At 46.4% G+C, this 20,606-nt stretch overlaps 1 protein-coding gene across 2 annotated transcripts in view; it reads left to right on the plus strand.

The window, feature by feature from the left end:
* Positions 1-2,254: 2,254 nt before the first annotated feature.
* atrx (ATRX chromatin remodeler) overlaps positions 2,255-20,606 on the plus strand; it is a 37,166-nt gene continuing 18,814 nt past the window's right edge. The window contains exons 1-23 of one of the 2 annotated variants that reach the window (XM_030794391.1): positions 2,255-2,407; positions 4,916-5,016; positions 5,292-5,341; positions 5,879-5,928; positions 6,108-6,223; positions 6,316-6,435; positions 7,074-7,183; positions 7,319-7,386; positions 7,827-9,150; positions 9,214-9,835; positions 11,372-11,438; positions 14,419-14,587; positions 14,830-14,983; positions 15,216-15,336; positions 15,551-15,644; positions 15,741-15,920; positions 17,136-17,277; positions 17,471-17,577; positions 18,025-18,171; positions 18,991-19,168; positions 19,415-19,552; positions 19,652-19,827; positions 20,029-20,146. In XM_030794391.1, coding sequence (XP_030650251.1) covers positions 2,388-2,407; positions 4,916-5,016; positions 5,292-5,341; positions 5,879-5,928; positions 6,108-6,223; positions 6,316-6,435; positions 7,074-7,183; positions 7,319-7,386; positions 7,827-9,150; positions 9,214-9,835; positions 11,372-11,438; positions 14,419-14,587; positions 14,830-14,983; positions 15,216-15,336; positions 15,551-15,644; positions 15,741-15,920; positions 17,136-17,277; positions 17,471-17,577; positions 18,025-18,171; positions 18,991-19,168; positions 19,415-19,552; positions 19,652-19,827; positions 20,029-20,146 — 4,372 coding nt within the window. In that variant the 5' untranslated portion in view covers positions 2,255-2,387. Of the gene's footprint in view, positions 2,408-4,915; positions 5,017-5,291; positions 5,342-5,878; positions 5,929-6,107; positions 6,224-6,315; positions 6,436-7,073; positions 7,184-7,318; positions 7,387-7,826; positions 9,836-11,371; positions 11,439-14,418; positions 14,607-14,824; positions 14,984-15,215; positions 15,337-15,550; positions 15,645-15,740; positions 15,921-17,135; positions 17,278-17,470; positions 17,578-18,024; positions 18,172-18,990; positions 19,169-19,414; positions 19,553-19,651; positions 19,828-20,028; positions 20,147-20,606 lie in introns of both variants that reach the window. The other variant, XM_030794390.1, reaches the window with a different exon arrangement.

Consider the following 20,606-nt stretch of genomic DNA (forward strand, 5'->3'; position numbering starts at 1 on the left):
ATGCTAACCATGTTAGCTATGATAACTGATACATTACTATTCAATGGAGGTAGTGCAAATGTAAAGGTGATTACCAGTGCAAGAATAGGACTTACTGCAAATAATATAAAGAGCAAACTGGAGATAAATGTATAAACATATAAATAAATCCATATAAACATATAAATCCATATAAACAAATGCTATACAGAAATTGCGCAAAATTGTGCATAAGGCAACAGAGCCAGTGACCAACAGTGCAGCAGCCTCATGACAGAATGCAGGTGAGCATGGCTAATCACAGAGAGTCACGCCTGACAGTCAGTTTCACCCCGCCATCGCTGGGAGGAGTTAAACAGCTGTGTGGCCTGGGGGACAAAAGACTTCATCAGTCTGTCTGTGGAGCAGGACTGAGGCAGCAGTCTGCCTCTGAACATACTCCTCTGCCTGGTGACTGGGCTGTGCAGAAGCTGGCGATCATTGTCCATGATGAACAACAGCTTATTTACGGTCCTTCTCTTTGCCACTGACATAAGGGAATCCAGCTCCGTGCCAACCACAGAGCCAGCTCTCCTCACCGGCCTGTCCAGCTGCACAGCGTCCCTCTTAATGCTGCCTCCCCAGTGCACCACAGCATAGAGGAGAACACTGGTGACAACCAAGTGGTAAAACCTCAGCAGGAGTTTCCTACAGATGCTGAAGGACCCCGGCCTCCTCAGGGAGTAGAGCCGACTCTGCCCCTCCCTGTAAACAGTGTCAGTGCTTATTATCCGGCTGCAGCCCCAGGTACTTGTAGGTCCTGACCCTGTCAATGGAGACCGGTTGCAGATGGGCCCGGGCCTTCGGAAATCCACCACCATCTCTTTGGTCTTGGAGATGTTCAGCTGCTGATGGTTCGACTTGGACCATGTCACAAAGTCCTCCACTAGGCTCCTGTACTCCCCCCTCCTGTCCACGCCCAATACACCCCACAACCACCTTGTCATCTGACAACTTCTGCATGTGGCATGACTTAGAGTTGTACTTGTAGTCAGACGTGTAAAGGGTGAGCAAGGCAGGGAAGAGCACAGTCCTCTGTGGTGCACCAGTGCGACCGACCACAGTCTCAGAGGAGCAGTCCCTCAGCCTCACATCCCTGTGAGGTGGTCCGTGATCCAGGTCACCGGGTGTGAGTCCACCCTCATCTCTGTTAGCTTGTCTCTCGATAGGGGCGGCTGGATGGTGATGAAGGCAATGGAGAAATCAAAGTTTGGTTTGTCATATGTGAACCATTGTAGAAAAACGTATCATGCCAAGAACCTACAAGAGGAAAATCAACTGGGGATCAGCAGCCTTTGAAGACATGGAGAGAGCAGCCGTTGGTGTCAAGGGTGGAAAATCAGTCAGATCAGTGGTAAAAGACAGAACTATTCAACACTGTAGTCAACACTGCAGAGGTCCATAAAAAAAGAGGGGTACAGTGGAACAGCAGAAGCAAAGAGGGTCTTCACAGAGGAGGCAGAGAAGGAGCTCACAGACCATATCAAGAAGATGGCTGACCAGTTCCGTGGCCTTGCTCCAAAGAGATGCTGTGAACTGGCATTGGAAGTGGCAGAAAGAAACAACATTCCTGTCCCCAGCAACTGGAAAGAGAAAGGTTTAGCAGGTGGGGTGTGCATGAAATGACATGACTCAGTAGGTCAGCATAGACTAACTAATATTTTGTATTTTAATACAGTACCATGAAAGAGTGAATAATAGCCCACTTTTTTTAGGTCGAGATTGGTTCAAGAATTTTATGGCACGCCACCATTTTTTCTTCCGTATGCCTGAACCGACATCTTTGGCTACAGCCTTCAATACTACAATACTTCAATACTACAATACTTCAATACTACAGCCTAAAACTACAGTCGGGGAGTTCTTTGACAATCTGACTAAAGTGATGGACAGGTGACAGAATTCATGTATTTGACATTAATAACTATTTATGACAACCTCCATGTATCCTAATATGCACGCAATATTTATTACCTGCCTCCTCACGCTTTCCTTTTGGGAAATATACATTGCCTGGACAAATTACCAACCAGGTAGATTGTAGGGCAGTAATTCATGCACATGTGCATTTGGACAGAGAAACACGAAGAAATTTTCAACCTATGAGAGAGCAAAAAAATGCCGTTACCAGTCGGAAAGACATGGCTTCTTGCAACTTCGACCAATGAGGTGGCACCTACGATTTCGGCAGGATGCGCCATTTTAGTGCGTCTCGAGCCATCCGGCAAGATGGCGCGCTCGCTTTGTCTTCTCTGATCAGGGTAATTGAATATTTACATTTTTCCCGAAAAATAGATTGACCTTAACCTAGGCAACAATCGGCTAGTGTGGAAGTGCCGTGGTTCCAATGTGAACAGGACATACAAGAAATGAACACCGAAATCTGCAGGTATACATTTAAGCCGACATGTTTCTGGACATTGGAGGCTAGCTGTGTTTCGCGCCGTTGTGCATTGATGAAGGCTTAGCTAAGTGGGCTAGCCAGCTGTAGGTTTCATCCTACCACTCTGCCGGTGTAGCACCGGCATATTTTGACCAAAGCAACAAAACGGGCTAGCCATCTTTACGTACCAAGTCATTTAATATTTCTTATATGACTCTTTGTGACATTGCATTGTCATGTTAATTTTCCTCTGCTAAAAGTCATGCTTTATCTAATGTTGCATGTTCTGGGGGTTAGCTTGCTGTGCGAAACCCCTGTGCCAGTTGCACGGGCAATAGCACGGCTGACATTTTTGCTCAGCTCCGGTAAAGGCAGGGGCAGGCATTCGGTGGCGTTGTTTGTCTTTTGTGCTGTGCGAAATGTTTCTACTCGCTTCTCACTGTATGCTGAGACAGGACGTTGGTATCAGAGCTTTCTCGTTGCGAAAAGAATAAGCAACTTAAAAACTGGAAGCATGTCATCGACTCATCTTATAAAACTATGCGACTGTTGATGGTAAAAAAAGAAGAAGATTTTTTCGCTATCAAACTGACCAGCAGTCAAGATGGCCGTGTATGAAAAGGCACACTTGTATGCTGAAGTTAACTCACATTATTGAACAGTGACTTGTACTCTGGTTGCGTTGAACAGAGCTCAGTATCGGAATGCTCATACTCTACCGTGTAGGAGTGGGTAGCAGAGAATTGCACTTTTTTTTTTGCGAAATGTCAGTCTAAAATGATTTCCTCTAGCGACGCTAAAAATGATGTATAGTGGATGATGTATCCACTGTATCCAGTGATTGCTAAACACTTGCCACTGTAAGTTGACTTTAAACAGTAAATGTTGAAAAACTTGTCGAAGTCTATTTTTATTGACTGCAGTCATCATAGCCAAATAGGCTATTGTTGTCAGGAGAAGTGTTATAATATAGGTCGGCCAGTGTGTGGGCCGGTTTGTGATATTTTCCATGTTCTGTCCCGGCGTTGGCATCTAAGTTACTGAATATTGACCATGGCTAACATTAGCTTGTGATATCAAAAATAACATTAGTTGTTTTTCGTCAGCCTTCCTGCTGTTGGGTAAATTGCGATCAGATTTTATCATCGTAACTTTTGTGGCTTTCTTATCTGTTACAGTGTTCCATTCTGCATATTATCTGTTGTTGTACGATCACTCTGACACCGATTGTTTTGTTCCTCAGGATGTATTAGTGCTAGCGAGCTAACAAGCAATAGCTAAAAGAATGAGATAGCAAGTGATGACGCAAAATGTCAACAAACAGCGGCAAGCCCTAGCAGCGCTCGCCGCGAGATCGTATTGCTGATTATGATTTTCCAGATTGTATGAGAGGAGGCATAAATTAAAACATCTGAAGCAAGAATTAAGCGAGCATAATGTTATTTTACAGGGGTGCCAACATATACTAAGTTTCAACTAGTCCCAAACACCCAGATTTTTGTAAAATCCACAAGGATGTTTGCTGTTTAGTGTTGCTGTAAAGTAGTTAAAGTTCAGTTTTTAGGGTTGCAAAAATCTAGGTCTGCACAGCAATATATGTCTTGGAGTTGCATTAATAGCATACTATACTAATTAAGTTGGTTATTATTCTTCAGCCTAATGGTAACGATTGTCAAACGAAGTTTTGGTAACGTCTAACAAGAAAAATGTTAGCGATCGACAATGCTAATAGGTATTTTGTTTTCCTTTATTCCTGCTATTGAGACAGAACTGAACTGAACTGAGACAGTTCAACAGTAAATCGCTGCAAAGTTTGTGAAGTCACGTGGCGGTTCTCGTCCCCGCTATGTCGACTTCGTAGGGAAAGTAACGGTGGATTACCTCTTAGTGTATCGAATTATCAAAACAAGGTTAGGATATTAAGAAATGTTGTTTAAAGTGTACTGCAGCGGGGCATCAAATGACTCTTTTTCGTGTCAAATCTGACCCAAAATTTTTCTGTAGCTTCATGTATTTTTTAAAACCTTGTTTCAAAAGGCTTTGGATCACCGAATGCTCCAGGCGCCTGCTAAGGTTTCCAGGCCCCTTGTTACTGCAGGTTGTGGTGGAAAATGGTGGCTTGGACATGTCCATTAGGTTTATCGTCTATGAAATCACACCGAGGCATGGTTCGGGTCAGAAAATGGATTCTTTTTGTAAACCTTTTCCTCCAGAGTTTTTAGACATGTCATTTTGACCTCGGCACTGCTCTCTCTGAGGGCGGGGATGGATTTAAGAAAGCATGAGATGTTGAGCATTTTTAACACAGAATGACCCACATATGGTGTTCTTTTTGAGTGTGTTTGGAGATTTTATTTAATATTTAAAAGGAGGCATAAGTGTTTTATAATAGAGTGAAACATTTGTTTTTGTTTATTAATATCCAAGACTTTGGATGGTCAGGTCCGTGTCTTGCTGAAGAGAGTTTTCTTTCCTCTGCCCTGCCTGTGGTGTCTCACACGCGACTCCTCTCAGTTCCAGTAAACTGAATACTTTGGTTACAAAACTTCATGAGTTCTTGGAACATTCTTCAGAAGAGGAAATTATTGGATCCCAGCTTCCTGAAATCTCTAATGGTGAGTGTCCTTTCCTTACAGACAAAAAACAAAAACGCTCCACAGTTAGAGGTGTGCAGTATTAATGGCCTTATCATTAGTGTCACATTGCACATTCCTGTCACTAGGTCAGCTCGTATGTAAATGAGTGACCTGAGTTTTCTGTTCGATTGAGTTTAGATGGTGCAGTTAGGTTTAGGCAGAGGCGTGTGTATGGTAATCCTAGGGGGACATTTTGAGATGGTTTGGTTTTGATACAGGGGTCTGTATGGTAATTCTCTCTCTTCCTTTCACAGGTAAAATGGCCTCAAACAACTCAAGCACCGCTGACCAAATAATGGACAAGGTACTTGGCCCGTGGCCCAGAGTGTAATTTCACTTGTTCTGCTCTGTGGGCCTCGGGGTTGGACACAGGCCTGTTGTCTCTCTGCTCATGTGATTGTATTTATTAAGATAATCTTTCTCTCAGTCTCAGCGCATATTTAACGGTGTAGGTCAGTGGATGTGACCTATCAAGCCCCGATCGAAGATATTGTTAGTTTTTTTCCCCCCTTTTTATTTGATTAGATGGTAATTGGCCCAAACCGTAAACAGAGCGGTTGGTATTGAAACGTAAGGGAAGGGGCTGTTTTTATAAGCCTCATTGTTTTGTTATGAAGTTTTCCCTGCCGGGCCCACGGACAGAAAAAACCCCCATTGTTCTCGTCTGTGTTCAGATCAGTAACCTTGAGGGAGATCTCAGAAATCTCTGCAGGTTACATAGTCTTTTTACACCGCAGATGGATCTGTGCCTTTACTGATGGACTTCTAAGTCATATTTATGTTACAAGTTCCAAGACTAATCTTTCCTTTTTGTGTGTGTGTGTGCGTGTGTGTTTTATAGCCTTGTAGCTCCACTGAATCCATGAAGGCCACAACTTCCAGATCGAAGCGGTAGGGGCTGTTATATTCCAACTTCGTTCTGAAACTGTTTTTTTTTTGTTTTTGTTTTTTTTTTTCTTTTGTCTGAGTCACATGACAAAGATGTGGTTCTCTTCTGAGATGATTTATTATGTGTTTATATAAATATCCCATCAGTTCTCACAGCGCAGCGTATTTCTCATTCGCCGTAGGAAACCGTCTGTGGTGACCAAACACACTGGTTTAGACGAGTCAGACACCTCTGATGAGGCCGGGCAGGAGGAATGTTCGACGGACGGCGCCCTGGATGTGAACAGCCTGCCCAAAGGTACAGACCCAACTCAGAGCGCTCACGCTCGTCCTCCTTTGTTTAGCCGGAACCCGGCCTGTGACAGGGCTGATTGTTCCACGTGTTCCCAGGGACGGTGGTGGTGAAACCGGAACCGGTGGAAAGTGAAGCCAAAGACGACTTTCGAGGCCCCGAGTTCCGGAACAGAAGCGCTTGTAAAGTCAAAGGAGAGTCTCACAGGAGACGGTTTGGTGAGTGGTGCAGCGTCATTTTTAATGTAAATGTGTAGTCTGTGAGAACATGCTCCTGCAGACAGATCTTCCTCTTTAAAGTGGGTGTATCCGAGTATGATTAAATTAAGGGTTATTCCTGTATGGTTTACAGAAATGTAATAAGGAAGCGTGAGTTTTCAGTTCACCCTGCTAATCTCAGTAAATACGAGATCGCTGCAGTCAGGGGGAGAATTAAGGTTCATTTTCATCAGTTGAGTCGCCTTTAAAAGCAAAAGCATGTCTCATGATCAGATATTGCTTTTTTTTCCCCTCAGGATTGCTTTCACTGAACAGTGAGGAAAGTTTACATTAGGACATGTGCCACTAAACTGTGCACACCAGTGCAGGTCATGTTTTCTGTAGTGCAGACTAAAGATTGCCATCACGTGATGAATATTGGCCATGTTAGTTTTAACTTGTTGAGTTAGATGTTATGTCAGAACTGGATGTCAGATTTATAAGGGCCATTTGAAATCTGGATTGATGAGTACAAACAAAAGTGACACTTCAGTTAAGTAGGTTTTTGAGGTTCACACGTTTTTGGCCAGGTGCTTTCCAGTGATAGAACAGCTAAGAAACATGCCTGTGAGACTGGATTTTGTTTTCTCCCACGCTAGATGAGAATCTTCAAGAGCGAGTGACTTGCACAGCGTGTGGTCAGCAAGTCAACCATTTTCAGAGAGACTCTGTCTATCAGCATCCTGCCCTGAAAGTTCTTATCTGCAAGGTGCCTATTTCTTCATTTGTTACACTGTAACAAGCACAGAGCGCTTTATGTATGAGCTTTACTGTGTGGTTTCCCCCACTGTGTAACTGTACTGTAATTAAACAAAACATGTGTGTGTTTTGTCCATTGTTTCAGTCCTGTTTCAAATATTACATGAGTGATGACATCAGCAAGGATGAGGATGGAATGGATGAACAGTGCAGGTAGGAGAGCCACACCCCTGAGCACAGCCACACCCCTGAGCACAGCCACACCCCTGAGCACAGCCACCCCACTGAACGCAGCAACACCTCTGAGCACAGCCACACCCCTGAGCACAATAGCACTCCTGAGCACAATAGCACCTCTGAGCATAGTAACACCCCTGAGCACAGTCACCCCACTGAACGCAGCAACACCCCTGAGCACAATAACCCCACTGAACGCAGTAACACGTTGCACATAGCCATTTTTCTGGTTCACGATCACGTTTGATTGTCATTCTTGTTCTGATTGAACCTTGACCTAGTTCTGTTTGTTTAACTGTAGTTCCTGTCCCTCTATCATGCAATTTGAATGACATGCCATACTACATATATTACATTCTCTGAATGGGACAGTGTTGTTCTTGGAGGTTTTCATCTGCATTGTCCTCGTTTTGTAGGTGGTGTGCTGAGGGAGGCAACCTCATTTGTTGTGACTTCTGTAGCAATGCCTTCTGCAAAAAGTGCATTCTGCGTAATCTGGGGCGGAGGGAGCTGTCGAGCATCATGGAAGCGGAGAGCACATGGTACTGCTATGTGTGTAGCCCAGAGCCCCTGCAGAACCTTGTGACTGCCTGTGAGAAAGTCACGCAGAACCTGGAGTTCCAGAGGATAAAGGCCAAAATGGAGAGCGACAAAGCCAGACGCGAAGACCGAAAACACAAACACGGCAAACGGGACAAAGCCGCTTCGGACAGGAAAGAGCGCCACTCGGACGGGTCGGGGAGCCTGTCGTTCTCCTACAAGGTGCTTAAGGTGCCCAAAGAGCTGGCCAAGAAGACGAAAAAGCTGATTGACACGACGAATGGCTTAAATAAGACGTTTGTGCTGTTCTTGCAGCAGTCGCAGCCCAAACCAGGGGAACAGACGCTCAGATACAGGCATCTGAAAGCTTTCAAGTCTGTCTTGTCTGACCTGAAAAAGGCTCACTTGGCTCTGGAAGAAGCCCTGGAGGAGGAGTTCAGAGACTTGGAGATGCAGAACGGAGAGGAGCACGGCTTAGCCGACAGCCAGAGTGCAGATGAGGTCGTGCCTCACAGGGACCCCAAAAATCCCCCCAGTGAGAGAAACGATGGTTTAAACAGCACTGCAGACCGTGAGGCCGAGGTCAGTGACGGTTACAGTAACAGTCGTGCCGCTGATTCAGCTAATGTCGAGATGAAGGCGAGTCCAGGGCCTTTGCTCGAGGACACTGAGTGTTTGAATGAAGAGAACGAAGCAGAAGAGAAGATGGTGAAGACTGAGGTGGACCGCGACTGCGAGGAAACGTCCATGTCAGCAGACATCGTCTCCATACCCCCCACCGTCCCGGAGGAACTCTTCGAAATGGTGGAGAGTTTGGCCGACTCCACGAGGCACTTGGATGGAAACGACTCGAATATCAGCGAGGCCAGCGTCGTGAAGACGGAACCGGAACCGGAACCAGAACCAGAACCAGAGTCGGAATCCGGAAAGAATTCCTCCTCCTCCCCCTCCTCGTTTGGGAAAAAGCTGGTTGTGAAACTGACCCCCGTTCCTCTGAGGTGTATTTTAAGAAAAACAGGGGACGGAGAGCGTAGCAGCAGAACCGGAGACTTGTCCCCAGAGGACGGGCCGGAGAGCAGGCGCTCCCCCAGGACCAAGACCACGCCCCTGCGCAAGTCTGTCGAGGGAAGGACCAAGGATAGACCGAGCGCCTCCGGGAAAAACGGCAGTAGTAACAGCGTCGGTAAAGAAAAGGCGGACGCCTCGGGGGAAGGCGGGTCGGGAGAGGAGGCCGCGGCGAAGACCTCGGCGGTTCCGATGGAGTCCGACTCTGACGAAGTTCCCGAGGTGCTGCTGCAGATGACAGGAATGGACGTCAGCTCGGACGAGAACGAGAACGAGAGCAAGAGCGACTCTGAAGTTTCTGGAAACGGAGCCAAGGGCAAGAGCTTACCCAAGCCCGACAAGCCGTCTTCCCGGCCTTCCGAGAAGCCGGTCAAACGCAAACTCAAAACGAGCTCCTCGGATTCCGACCGGGGCGGAAAATCATCCGCATCCAAGAGGGCGTCCAAGAAAAGCAAACTCAACGCCTCTCACTCCTCAAACTCGGACTCGGATTTAGAGAAGGAGATCAAGAGGCTGAGTAAGCTGGGAGCGGGGAAGAGGGCCTCCAGGAAGGGGAGGAAACAGAGTGAGGAGAACAAGACGACCGAGGAGAAAAGCCCTCAGAGGGAGAAGAGGTCATACGAGCGGGTACGGAGGTCACACAAAGCGAAGCAAAACGCGAATAAAAACTCCTCGTCCAGCGAGGACGAAGACGAGGAGGAGGAGGATGAGAATGAGGAGCAGGCCGCGGACTCTGGAGAGGAGAGCGGAGATCGGCAGAAGATGAAACCGATTCTGGAGTCTGTAATGACAGGCCTCGACACATTCCACCAGTCCTCAGGTCAGTCTGTTTCTCAGGGATAAGTCACTGTATAAATAAATAGATAAGAGAGTTTATTCGTAAATTCATTCACTGAAATGTTATGACGGTGTGTGGCACTGGGGAGTCCTGTTTCTTCTGTGCACAGAACATTTTGGTTACTGATCTGAGACCAGTGTGTTTAACCCATTAAGGCCGGATGCAACATTTGCGTGATCCCTTTAAGGCCGCGTGTGACGTGTGCATGCTTCTAACTCTAGAGCCGGACGCGATGTGAGCACGTTTTAGATGATGTCATCGTTTTCAAGACCCACGACCGACGAATTGCACGACCAACGCGCTCACATCGCATCTGACCCTAAAGAGAGACGAATGCAAGCGTTGCTCCGGGCCTTAATGGGTTAAAGGGGGCCAGGGAGCCCAGTGAGAGGCAGAGAATTTGGATCAGGTGTGATAACGCTGGGCTACAGCAAAAATCTGCTGCTCTCTGACAAACCTGAGTGTGACCTCCAGCCTTTACTGCGCCGACCGCAGAATTGAATCAGCATTAGGACAACCATGCTGTTCTCTATACACAATACGTAGTCAGCACCAGGTTGTGTGAAAGCAGTGCAGTGTAGTGGATAAAGTGATTTTACTGTGTGTGTTTATTTACCCTGGATGCGCAAATCTCGTCCAGAGAGAGAGAGAGAGAAACTCTTGATGTTTAACTCTGTGCACACCCCATGACTCAGATGTTTTAATGCCTTGTTTTCTGCATGTGTATCCTGTTTAAGATTCAGTGGTTTTCAGACAGGCGCTGTTGTCTGGATGTATGTCCTGTTTTTAAGATTCAGTGGTTTTCAGACAGTTGCTTAGTTGACACTAGATCTGATAGGGCCCAGTCCAGATGTTTCCCCTCACATGTGATATGGATGTGATGGGTTTCACACTGCTTTTCAGACATAAAAAACACCTGGTATCTCATGGGTTGCAGATTGGGCTGTATTTGTACATGATTCAAATTCAGATTAAAAAAAACCCAAAAACAACAACAAAAAAAAAACATGTGACCTGTTGTGATGTCATGTGACTCTCCTTACTAAGAGGCATTGCATGCTTAATGGGGTCCAGGTAGGTTTTTAAAGCGAATTTCTCTGGAGCAGGTTAGTATTGCTGTAACTCTGCGTTTCGTGGGACTGCTGAAGGCAAACAGTGATGTATGCATGGGGGACGCACAGTGTTGAGACTTGAACGCGATAGATTAACGAGACTCTAACTCATCTTCACTATCACGCGTCTGAAAGACCAAAGTGTGAAAATGATCCACCGTGCTGGTGTCTTCCATGGAGAATTTGTTGACCTGGTGGGACTGTTCGCAGACCCTGGCTGTGGTTCCTTTATGTGTACACGTTCATTACCAGTCCTGTCAGAGACACAGCACTCTCCTGCCTTACTGTCAAGGCTGAAAGACAAAAACACCGGGATCCAGGCAGCGGGTGTCCGTTACCTGCTGTGGTGGGTAAGCTGCTGAGTTGTTTCTGGCTTGTCTGAGTCTCGTCTCTGTCTCTGCTTTAGGAGAGGAAGCCGAGACCAAAGGCGTGGCCTCTCAGATGGTTGACGATGACGACGACCCGGAGAATAGGTACGACCCCGAGAGATCTGTCCCCGCAGACCTGCCCAAACCAGAGCATTGTGGAATAGTTTAGCTTCAACACGCACACTCACTCACACACTCGCACGCACACGCGCACGCGCACTCTGCAAACACTGGCTTTTTTCTTTTTCTTTTTTTTCTTTTTTTTTTTTAAACCTTTTTCTTAAAAAAAAATTTTTTTTTTTTTTGCTGAGCCCTTCGTATTGCTGGAGAAAAGTGTGTAATAAATAAATGTTATGTTTTTTTCTCTGTCTGCCTTGGTTTGTTAAAAAACAGTGGATTAAGAGTCTTGATGTCTGTGTATGTCAGACACTGGAGTAGAGCTTACTGAGAATCCCTTCACTCCAAACCTCTGAACTGGCTCATCCAATCAAAAAGTCAAAGCAGACAGGGTCTTCCAATGACCTCACACTATCCCCACAAACACATAAAGACGCCTGTCCTGAAGACAAAGATTTAAAATCTGAGTTATATGACCAGCCCAACCACAGGGCATACTGCATTAATATGACATGAGCAAAAATTTGAAAGCTTTATTTTTTAGAGACTTTGCTGATACAGAGAGATGTCCCTGCCCTCTTATCAGAAACTGTAAATGGACTTCTTGATTAGATGTTGGGGGACTGTTTTGTTAAATTTCCTATGTTGTAACAGTTCATGTGAGCTGATTAAGAGATGGCTACTGAAATTCACACGTGTCTGATTCTCTACTTAACACTATTTTGTGTGAGTGTGTGCTTTTATCTGAAGAGTTTTTTCTAGAATTTCAGCCTGTAAACCAAGACAGCAAGACCGTTGTGGATGTGACAATGCCTTTTGCATGGCTCTGTTACTAACATTTCAGACTCACTTTAGTTCTATCTTCACATGCTTTTTATAACATCACTTCATTGTCATGCAGAACCCTCTCACATTGAAAGAAACCTTAACAAACATGAAGGCAGAGATCTGTGAACTATGATCTGTAAAGACAGGCTAAGTCCTGTTGCCTCTGTTTAGTTAATGTCTTGGCCCCCCTGAGGCGGCCTCAGGAGACAGTGGAAGCATATGGCGTTGTTTGTCATGTAAATAAACTGGGACACAGCCCTGCGTTTCCCTGAGCTCTGATGTATTCTTACCTGTGGGCTTTGATCAAAAGTGGCACTGCTGAACCAGCTGTCTCCGAGTGCCTGCGAAGACAAAGAGAATTCAGCGTTTAACAGTTCTTCAGGTTTTCCACCGTGCTTATTCTTGAGGCAGCCAAAGCCACTGTTTGGGCTGCGTAAACCCAGAATGTGTGGATCCGGCCATGGCATTTGGGCTGTATAAACCCAGAATGTGTGGATCCGGCCATGACATTTGGGCTGTATAAACCCAGAATGTGTGGATCCGGCCATGACATTTGGGCTGTATAAACCCAGAATGTGTGGATCCGGCCATGGCATTTGGGCTGTATAAACCCAGAATGTGTGGATCCATTCATGGCATTTGGGCTGTATAAACCCAGAATGTGTGGATCCATTCATGGCATTTGGGCTGTGTAAACCCAGAATGTGTGGATCCGTTCATGGCATTTGGGCTGTATAAACCCAGAATGTGTGGATCCATTCATGGCATTTGGGCTGTATAAACCCAGAACGTGTGGATCCATTCATGGCATTTGGGCTGTATAAACCCAGAATGTGTGGATCCATTCATGGCATTTGGGCTGTATAAACCCAGAATGTGTGGATCCATTCATGGCATTTGGGCTGTGTAAACCCAGAATGTGTTAATCTGTTCATGGCATTTGGGCTGTATAAACCCAGAATGTGTGGATCCGGCCATGGCATTTGGGCTGTATAAACCCAGAATGTGTTAATCTGTTCATGGCATTTGGGCTGTATAAACCCAGAATGTGTGGATCCATTCATGGCATTTGGGCTGTGTAAACCCAGAATGTGTGGATCCGTTCATGGCATTTGGGCTGTATAAACCCAGAATGTGTGGATCCATTCATGGCATTTGGGCTGTATAAACCCAGAACGTGTGGATCCATTCATGGCATTTGGGCTGTATAAACCCAGAATGTGTTAATCTGTTCATGGCATTTGGGCTGTATTAACCCAGAATGTGTGGATCCGGCCATGGCATTTGAGCTACATAAACCCAGAATGTGTGGATCCATTCATGGCATTTGGGCTGTGTAAACCCAGAATGTGTGGATCCATTCATGGCATTTGGGCTGTGTAAACCCAGAATGTGTGGATCCATTCATGGCATTTGGGCTGTGTAAACCCAGAATGTGTGGATCCATTCATGGCATTTGGGCTGTATAAACCCAGAATGTGTTAATCTGTTCATGGCATTTGGGCTGTATTAACCCAGAATGTGTGGATCCGGCCATGGCATTTGAGCTACATAAACCCAGAATGTGTGGATCCATTCATGGCATTTGGGCTGTGTAAACCCAGAATGTGTGGATCCATTCATGGCATTTGGGCTGTGTAAACCCAGAATGTGTAGATCTGTTCATGGCGTCTAATTGAACTGTGATGCTCTGGGCCTCCTGAGCTTTGTCCTCAGGTACCTCACACGCCTGGACATGTTCGGCCTGGCCAATGAATTGTTAATGTGTGGGGATCTGGTGTCTGTTTATATGTGGTCCAGTGACATGCAGGTCACACGGGGCTACCACTGAGGTCATGACCATTTCACTTCACGTCCTCTGTGTTTGACACATGGTTTTACGCCTGTGCCCTGTACAGGGTCAAAGGTCGACTCTGCTGGGCCTGTCAGGAGGCCAGTGCCTAACACCCTTAAGACGGCGATGAGAACACAGCTTTGGTCGAGTCTTCCAGTAAAGTTACTCGAGTCCACTGGCGTCTGTTTAACAGAGTGACCCTTTTAAAACGGAGATAGTTGTGAGTGTATAGGACTGACTAAGCGAGTGATTTGTTAATGTGTTAGTTGATACCTGTTCATTTCTTTACCCCTTCGATGTCCCCAGAATCGCAAAGAAAATGTTGCTGGCACAAATTAATGCCAGTTACTCGTCGGGAGCAGAGAGCTCCTCGGAAAACGAGGACTCCAACAAGGAAGACGGCAAGTCCTCGAAGAAGACTTTAGACGACGATGGTGATGAAGACGACGATGGTGATGAAGACGAGGATGATGAAGCTGAGGAGAAAGGGGACGGTGAGTCAGCCTGACGGGGGTTTGTCTGTTGTGCTTTCTGTCCCATTTGGAATGTATTCATGAACTGAAAAAGTTAGAAGATAAATAAATAAAATTTTATATATATATATATATATATATATATATATATATGTGTGTGTGTGTGTGTGTATGAGTGTGTATATATATATATATATTTATATCAATATAATTTTTTCTTTTTTTTTCGCCCTGTGTAGATGAGGAGGCGTCTGACTCTGGCTCAGACATCGATATTAAAAAGGGGGGACGCCGGCACCGTCTGCTCTCCAAAAAACTGACCCTTAGTGAGGGCGAATCCGGGGACGAGAAACCAGCCACGGGAAAGAAAAACATGAAGAGGAAAGGGCGACGGAAAAGTGGGTGAAACGTTTGGTTGAGCGAGATCTTCTGCTGGATCACCTCCACACAGTGTCTGACATGCAGACCAGTCAGACAGAAATCAAACATTGAGTCTTATGAGTTCTGTTCAAATCGTGCACATTGTTCAAATCAGCTGTTGTTGATTCGAGTTGAGGAGTGTGTGGTGTGAAAGGCAGATCCTACACTGTGGTTCTGTTGGACTTGCTGATCATGTCTTTCTCTGGACAGTGGACAGTGACGACTCTGCGGATTCGGACTTTAAGGAGTCGCGTTCGGCTTCCAGCAACGAGTCAGCGCTGAGTGAGGCAGTGAGTGACTCTGAAGGGGAGGGCAATCGACGCAAAACCCGGTAAGAACCTGCACGTCACGCGTGATAAGAACCGTAAACAAACCGTAATGTTACGCTAGAACAATCCTGTAAAAAAAAAACAAAAAAACCTTCATCCCCCTCGGTTGAAAAGCTTGATTTTTGGATCAGTAATATTTCATCCCAGTTTCTCTCTCTGGACTTACATTTCATGCATTAGAACTGCACTGAAGTGGGATATTGTTCGTTGCTTCAGGTCTTCAAAGAAATCAGAGAAGGAGAAGGAGAAAGAGAAAGGTCAGAAGAAGAAGAGGCGCCGTATCAAAGTTCAGGACTCTTCATCTGACAAGGTGCAGTAGACGCTGATCAGGGATCAGTCGTCCGAGCCAGCGAACTGTTTTTATTCCCATCAGTAAACTGACCTGAGGACGTTCTGTCTCTCTCAGAGCGGTGAGGAAGAGGACGGTGAGGGCGATGACAAGGGCACGCCGAAGGGCCGAAAGAAGATCCGAAAGATCATAAAGGACGACAAACTGCGGTCGGAGACGCAGAACGCCCTGAAGGAGGAGGAGGAGCGACGAAAGCGCATCGCGGAGAGAGAGGAGCTGAGGAAGAAGCTCCGAGAGGTTTGTTGCTCTTGTTGATGTTTGATCGTTGCTATAGTTGTAAGTAAATATGCACATGACCATAATGGCAGTTATGCCTGGCACATTCGTTTTAGTCATTAATTATTACAGTGTTGAGAGTTATAAAGTCTGTCTTTTGTACAGGAGACTGAAAAGGTAGAAACAAAAAAAAAAGAAGGGTAACATGTAACATTTGCCTTTGGTCTCTACACACTGTATGAATGACCTCTAGGGCTCTGAATGACCTCTTAGACTCCGACACTCTTACATTCTCCCGTACAGCTGACTGTCTCAGCCAAAGCCACTAAGGCTGTGTTCACACTGTCAGTTCAAATCTGATTTATGTGCATGGATTGGAATCTGATCATATGTATCAAGCCTGAACAGCCAAACATCACAAGATCCCATTTTTACAAATCTGTTTCAAACCAGATTTGGATGTGGTTTGAAAACCGATTCAAATAGCATTTTTGCAAATCCGTTTAGGTCTGACGGCTCTGATCGGATTTCAGGTGTTTTCTTTTTACGTATGTGACTTTAGACACCACGTAAAGTTCACGTGTACATCACACGTACAGGAAACATGCTAGTTTGGTGGCGGAGGGAGCCATTGACGAGCCGTTGTAGGTCGTTGGACAGTGATACCGGCGGTGACGGCTGCACGAAATAAAGCGGCAAGCTTCTGACCGTCTCTGACGCCGTCTCGTTATTTTAATGAAACTTGCGCCGCGGCTCCACGTCGCCATGTCGTAAATTAGCAACGCCCGTTTCATTGCCCTCCACTTTAGTTTGTTTATATCAACGACTTCTACTTCTGTACACAGTGTCATTACTATAGCGACCAATGTGAATTAAAACGAAAATGCGGATAGCCCCCCGGGCACACAGATTGGATCTGATCACGTGCAATATATAATGTGAACGGTCCATCAGGAAGATTGGATTCTGAACGGATACGCAGAAAAATCGGATTTGGACTGACAGAGAAAGCCATCGTTCAAAGGCTAGGTTCACACTGTCAGTGGTCTCACACACACACACACGCACGCACCTCCAGAGGGCCTCACTCAGGTGAACATTGGCTTTAAACTGTCACATCCCTCTGAGTGCTGAGCCCCTCCCCTTACTACCAAACACCATGACCTCCTCTACTCTCGGACTCCTCCCTTTCCTCCTCTGTGACTCCTCTGCTCTGACTCCTCCTCTTCCGTACAGGTGATTGTTGTGGAAGAGTCGTCTCAGGTGGTCTGTCCCATCACCACTAAGCTGGTGCTGGATGAAGATGAGGAGACGAAGGAACCTATGGTGCAGGTCCACAGGAACCTGGTCACCAAACTCAAACCCCACCAGGTCGACGGTGAGTCTGTCGACACACCCCATACTCGTGTTTAAGTTCTTTTACAGTTCAGAGGTGGGTCCTCTGCTCCGGGTTTATGTAGACCTAAACTGACCAGAAAATATCCCAAATTCACTGTGATTAACTTTGATAGATTTGTTGTTAATGTTGTCTTGTGTTGATGTGTTTGTTTGTATGTTTTTAATCTGTGTAGGAGTGCAGTTCATGTGGGATTGCTGCTGTGAGTCGGTGAAGAAGAGTAAGACAGCTGGTTCCGGCTGTATCCTGGCCCACTGTATGGGTTTGGGCAAAACCCTACAGGTGAGTACGGCCCGGCCCGACCCGACCCAGTCCGGATGGGCGGAGTAGCAGCTCATGGGTTTTTTTTTTGATGCGAACACAGTAAGGATCTTTATACTGTGTTACGGCACTACTCACAGAGCCTGTCTTTGATTGATCAGACCTGAGTCATTAGACTCAATGCTAAAGCATGTGGAGCTCCCACACAGAATCGCAGGTGAAACCAGACGCTTCCTCTGACCTTTCGGAGCGAGTCTGATTCGAGAGAGTGGGGTGGAATGTGTCGAATTTCTCAGAGTGAAAGAGCTGATCTGGGATCGGTTTTTGCTTTTCGCCTTCCCAAGAAACGGCTTTAAATGGACCTGTGTGAGCTGATCCCACATGAGTCTTGAGCAGTAGGGAGGGAGGTTTTGCTGTGGGCGGTTTTTAATGCATCGCTGTCTTTGCTGTTCTCCTGTTGTCCTGCAGGTGGTGACGTTCCTCCACACCATGTTGCTGTGTGAGAAGCTGGACTTCAGCACGGCGCTGGTGGTCTGTCCCCTGAACACCGTGTTGAACTGGCTGAACGAGTTCGAGAAGTGGCAGGAGGGGATGAAGGATGAGGAGTCTTTAGAGGTAGACGTTTGGTATAGTATCAATCAGAGATTTTCCCCTCGACCTCTGCCCTTTAGCCCTGACCCCGGCAGGGGCGGTTCTCTAATAAGGGGGCCCCAAGGTGGCACGCTGCCCCTGTCCCTCACCCCGAAATGTGATTTGGTCACCCTTGGTTGACCACCAACAGAAAATGATATTTTTTTCTGTTTTTGGTTTGGTTTCCTGTTAGTACAGGAGCAATGCCAGTCAGCTGAGGGCAGTGAGACAGAGCAGGGTCAAAATATTACGTCAGAGGTCAATACAAGCTCAGCAGAACCCCGTTAGGGTCAGCAGATACGATCCACCATCAGGTCAGAACGGACAACACAAATCTGTTTTAATGTCATCGATAAATTGCTAATTCATTATATTGGCTTCCTTTAACTCCCTCTTCCTGAACACTACCCCTGACCTAGACATTGGTTTGCAGTTAGGAATCGTATAATATGTATGGATTTGTGAGTACACTGATTTGTTGGTTTGCCCGTGCTGAATGTGAATTTTTTCGGAATGGGAATATGCCACGAACAGAATATTTTCAACTTCAGTGGCCACCGTGTAATTGCCGTTAACCCCTCCCTTGGCCACCCCGTAAAAAAAAAAAAGAAGACCTAGAACCGCCCCTGGACCCTAGCAGATTAGCAGTTTTTTGTTGTTGTTGTTTTTTAGTTAAAAGCATCCCCTTCCCTCTGGGCATTTCCGTAAAGATCCGATCCGGGCTGTCTTTATCCTATGACATGTTACGTTGGCTGCGTGGTGTTGTGTGAGGGAACGCACCTCACTTGGCGTGTGGTCTCCTAGGTGACGGAGCTGACCACTCTGAAGAGACCTCAGGAGAGGGCGTACGCTCTGCAACGCTGGCAGGAGGACGGTGGCGTCATGATCATCGGCTACGAGATGTATCGCAACCTCACCCAGGGCCGCAACATCAGAAGCAAGAAGCTGAAAGAGACCTTCCGCAAGACTCTCGTCGACCCTGGTACCACACCGAGTCTGTTGTTTCGTTTGAAAAAGAAGGGGGTGCGTGCGGGCGGGTGGGTGGGTGGTGCTTTAAAAGAAAGGCGGCTTTGCAACCGTACACGGAATAAATAGTGTAGTCATCTCACCTGTCTGTGTGATTGGCTTATCTTCACTGTTGTGTCTCTGTACCTCAGTGGCTTTTATGGTTTTGTAGCAGGAGCCAGAGACAGCGAGGGCCTTGTGCTGACACTGCTCTGTTTTACAGGTCCAGACTTCGTCATCTGTGATGAAGGTCACATACTGAAGAACGAGGCCTCGGCTATCTCGAAAGCCATGAACTCCATCCGGACCCGGCGCCGGGTGGTTCTGACCGGCACTCCGCTGCAGAACAACCTCATTGAGTGTGAGTGTATCGCTTAATAGAGCCCGCCTGAGAGAAACATCTCTCAGACAAAGGTGTCGTAGAGAAATGTCCCTGACTGTGGCGATTTCCCTCCTCCAGACCACTGCATGGTGAACTTCATTAAGGAGAACCTTCTGGGCTCGGTGAAGGAGTTCAGGAACCGTTTCATCAACCCCATTCAGAACGGGCAGTGCGCCGACTCCACGCCCAGCGACGTACGCGTCATGAAGAAACGCGCTCACATCCTCTACGAGATGCTGGCAGGTTGTGTCCAGGTAAGTCAGTGTTGGCCTCAGGCAGAGGGCTGGGGACAGAGCAGACGCCCTGGAGTGAGTTTCTCAGTATCTGGGGCGTTGGGGTGTTTGTGATGACAGCCCACTGTGGAAACTGTGTTTGTTTAAAGAGCTGGGGACTATTACGGCTCATGTAGAGATGTTTTATTTTTCATTGGGTTTTTTCTCCTTATTCTTCCTCAGAGGAGAGACTATACCGCTCTGACAAAGTTCCTGCCACCAAAGTATGAGTATGTGTTGGCAGTGAGGGTGACGCCCATCCAGTGTAAACTCTATAGGTACTACCTGGAGCACTTTACAGGTAACGACTCAAACACAACCCACCTATTGCCATGACTCAAGCATACAGCCAATGTATTCCCATGACTCAAACATACAGCCAATGTATTCCCATGACTCAAACATACAGCCAATGCATTGTCATGACTCATACATACAGCCAATGCATTGTTGTGAAACTGGAGTCATATGTTTGGGGAATTTTCTATTTCTGTGTTTTTCTTATTGCCTCTGTGCCTTGCTGTGGCATTTTTCCTCCTGACCAAGTTCGTCTTTCATCTGACTCCTGGCAAATGATGTGTTTTTCTTTTTTCTTTTCTTTTCTTTTTTTAAGCGTCGTGTCAGACACACAGCTTTGTGTTTAATGTCATTAAGTGAGCTTGACAAACCTAGTTCTGTGTTTGGGCTTTCAGCCTCTCCCTCAAAGATTTGCCCTCTTCAGAGAAACACTGATACTCAGGGCTTAAATCTCAGATTAAGAA

This window comes from Chanos chanos, chromosome 2, assembly GCF_902362185.1.
Source record: "Chanos chanos chromosome 2, fChaCha1.1, whole genome shotgun sequence".
Classification (NCBI taxonomy): domain Eukaryota; kingdom Metazoa; phylum Chordata; class Actinopteri; order Gonorynchiformes; family Chanidae; genus Chanos; species Chanos chanos.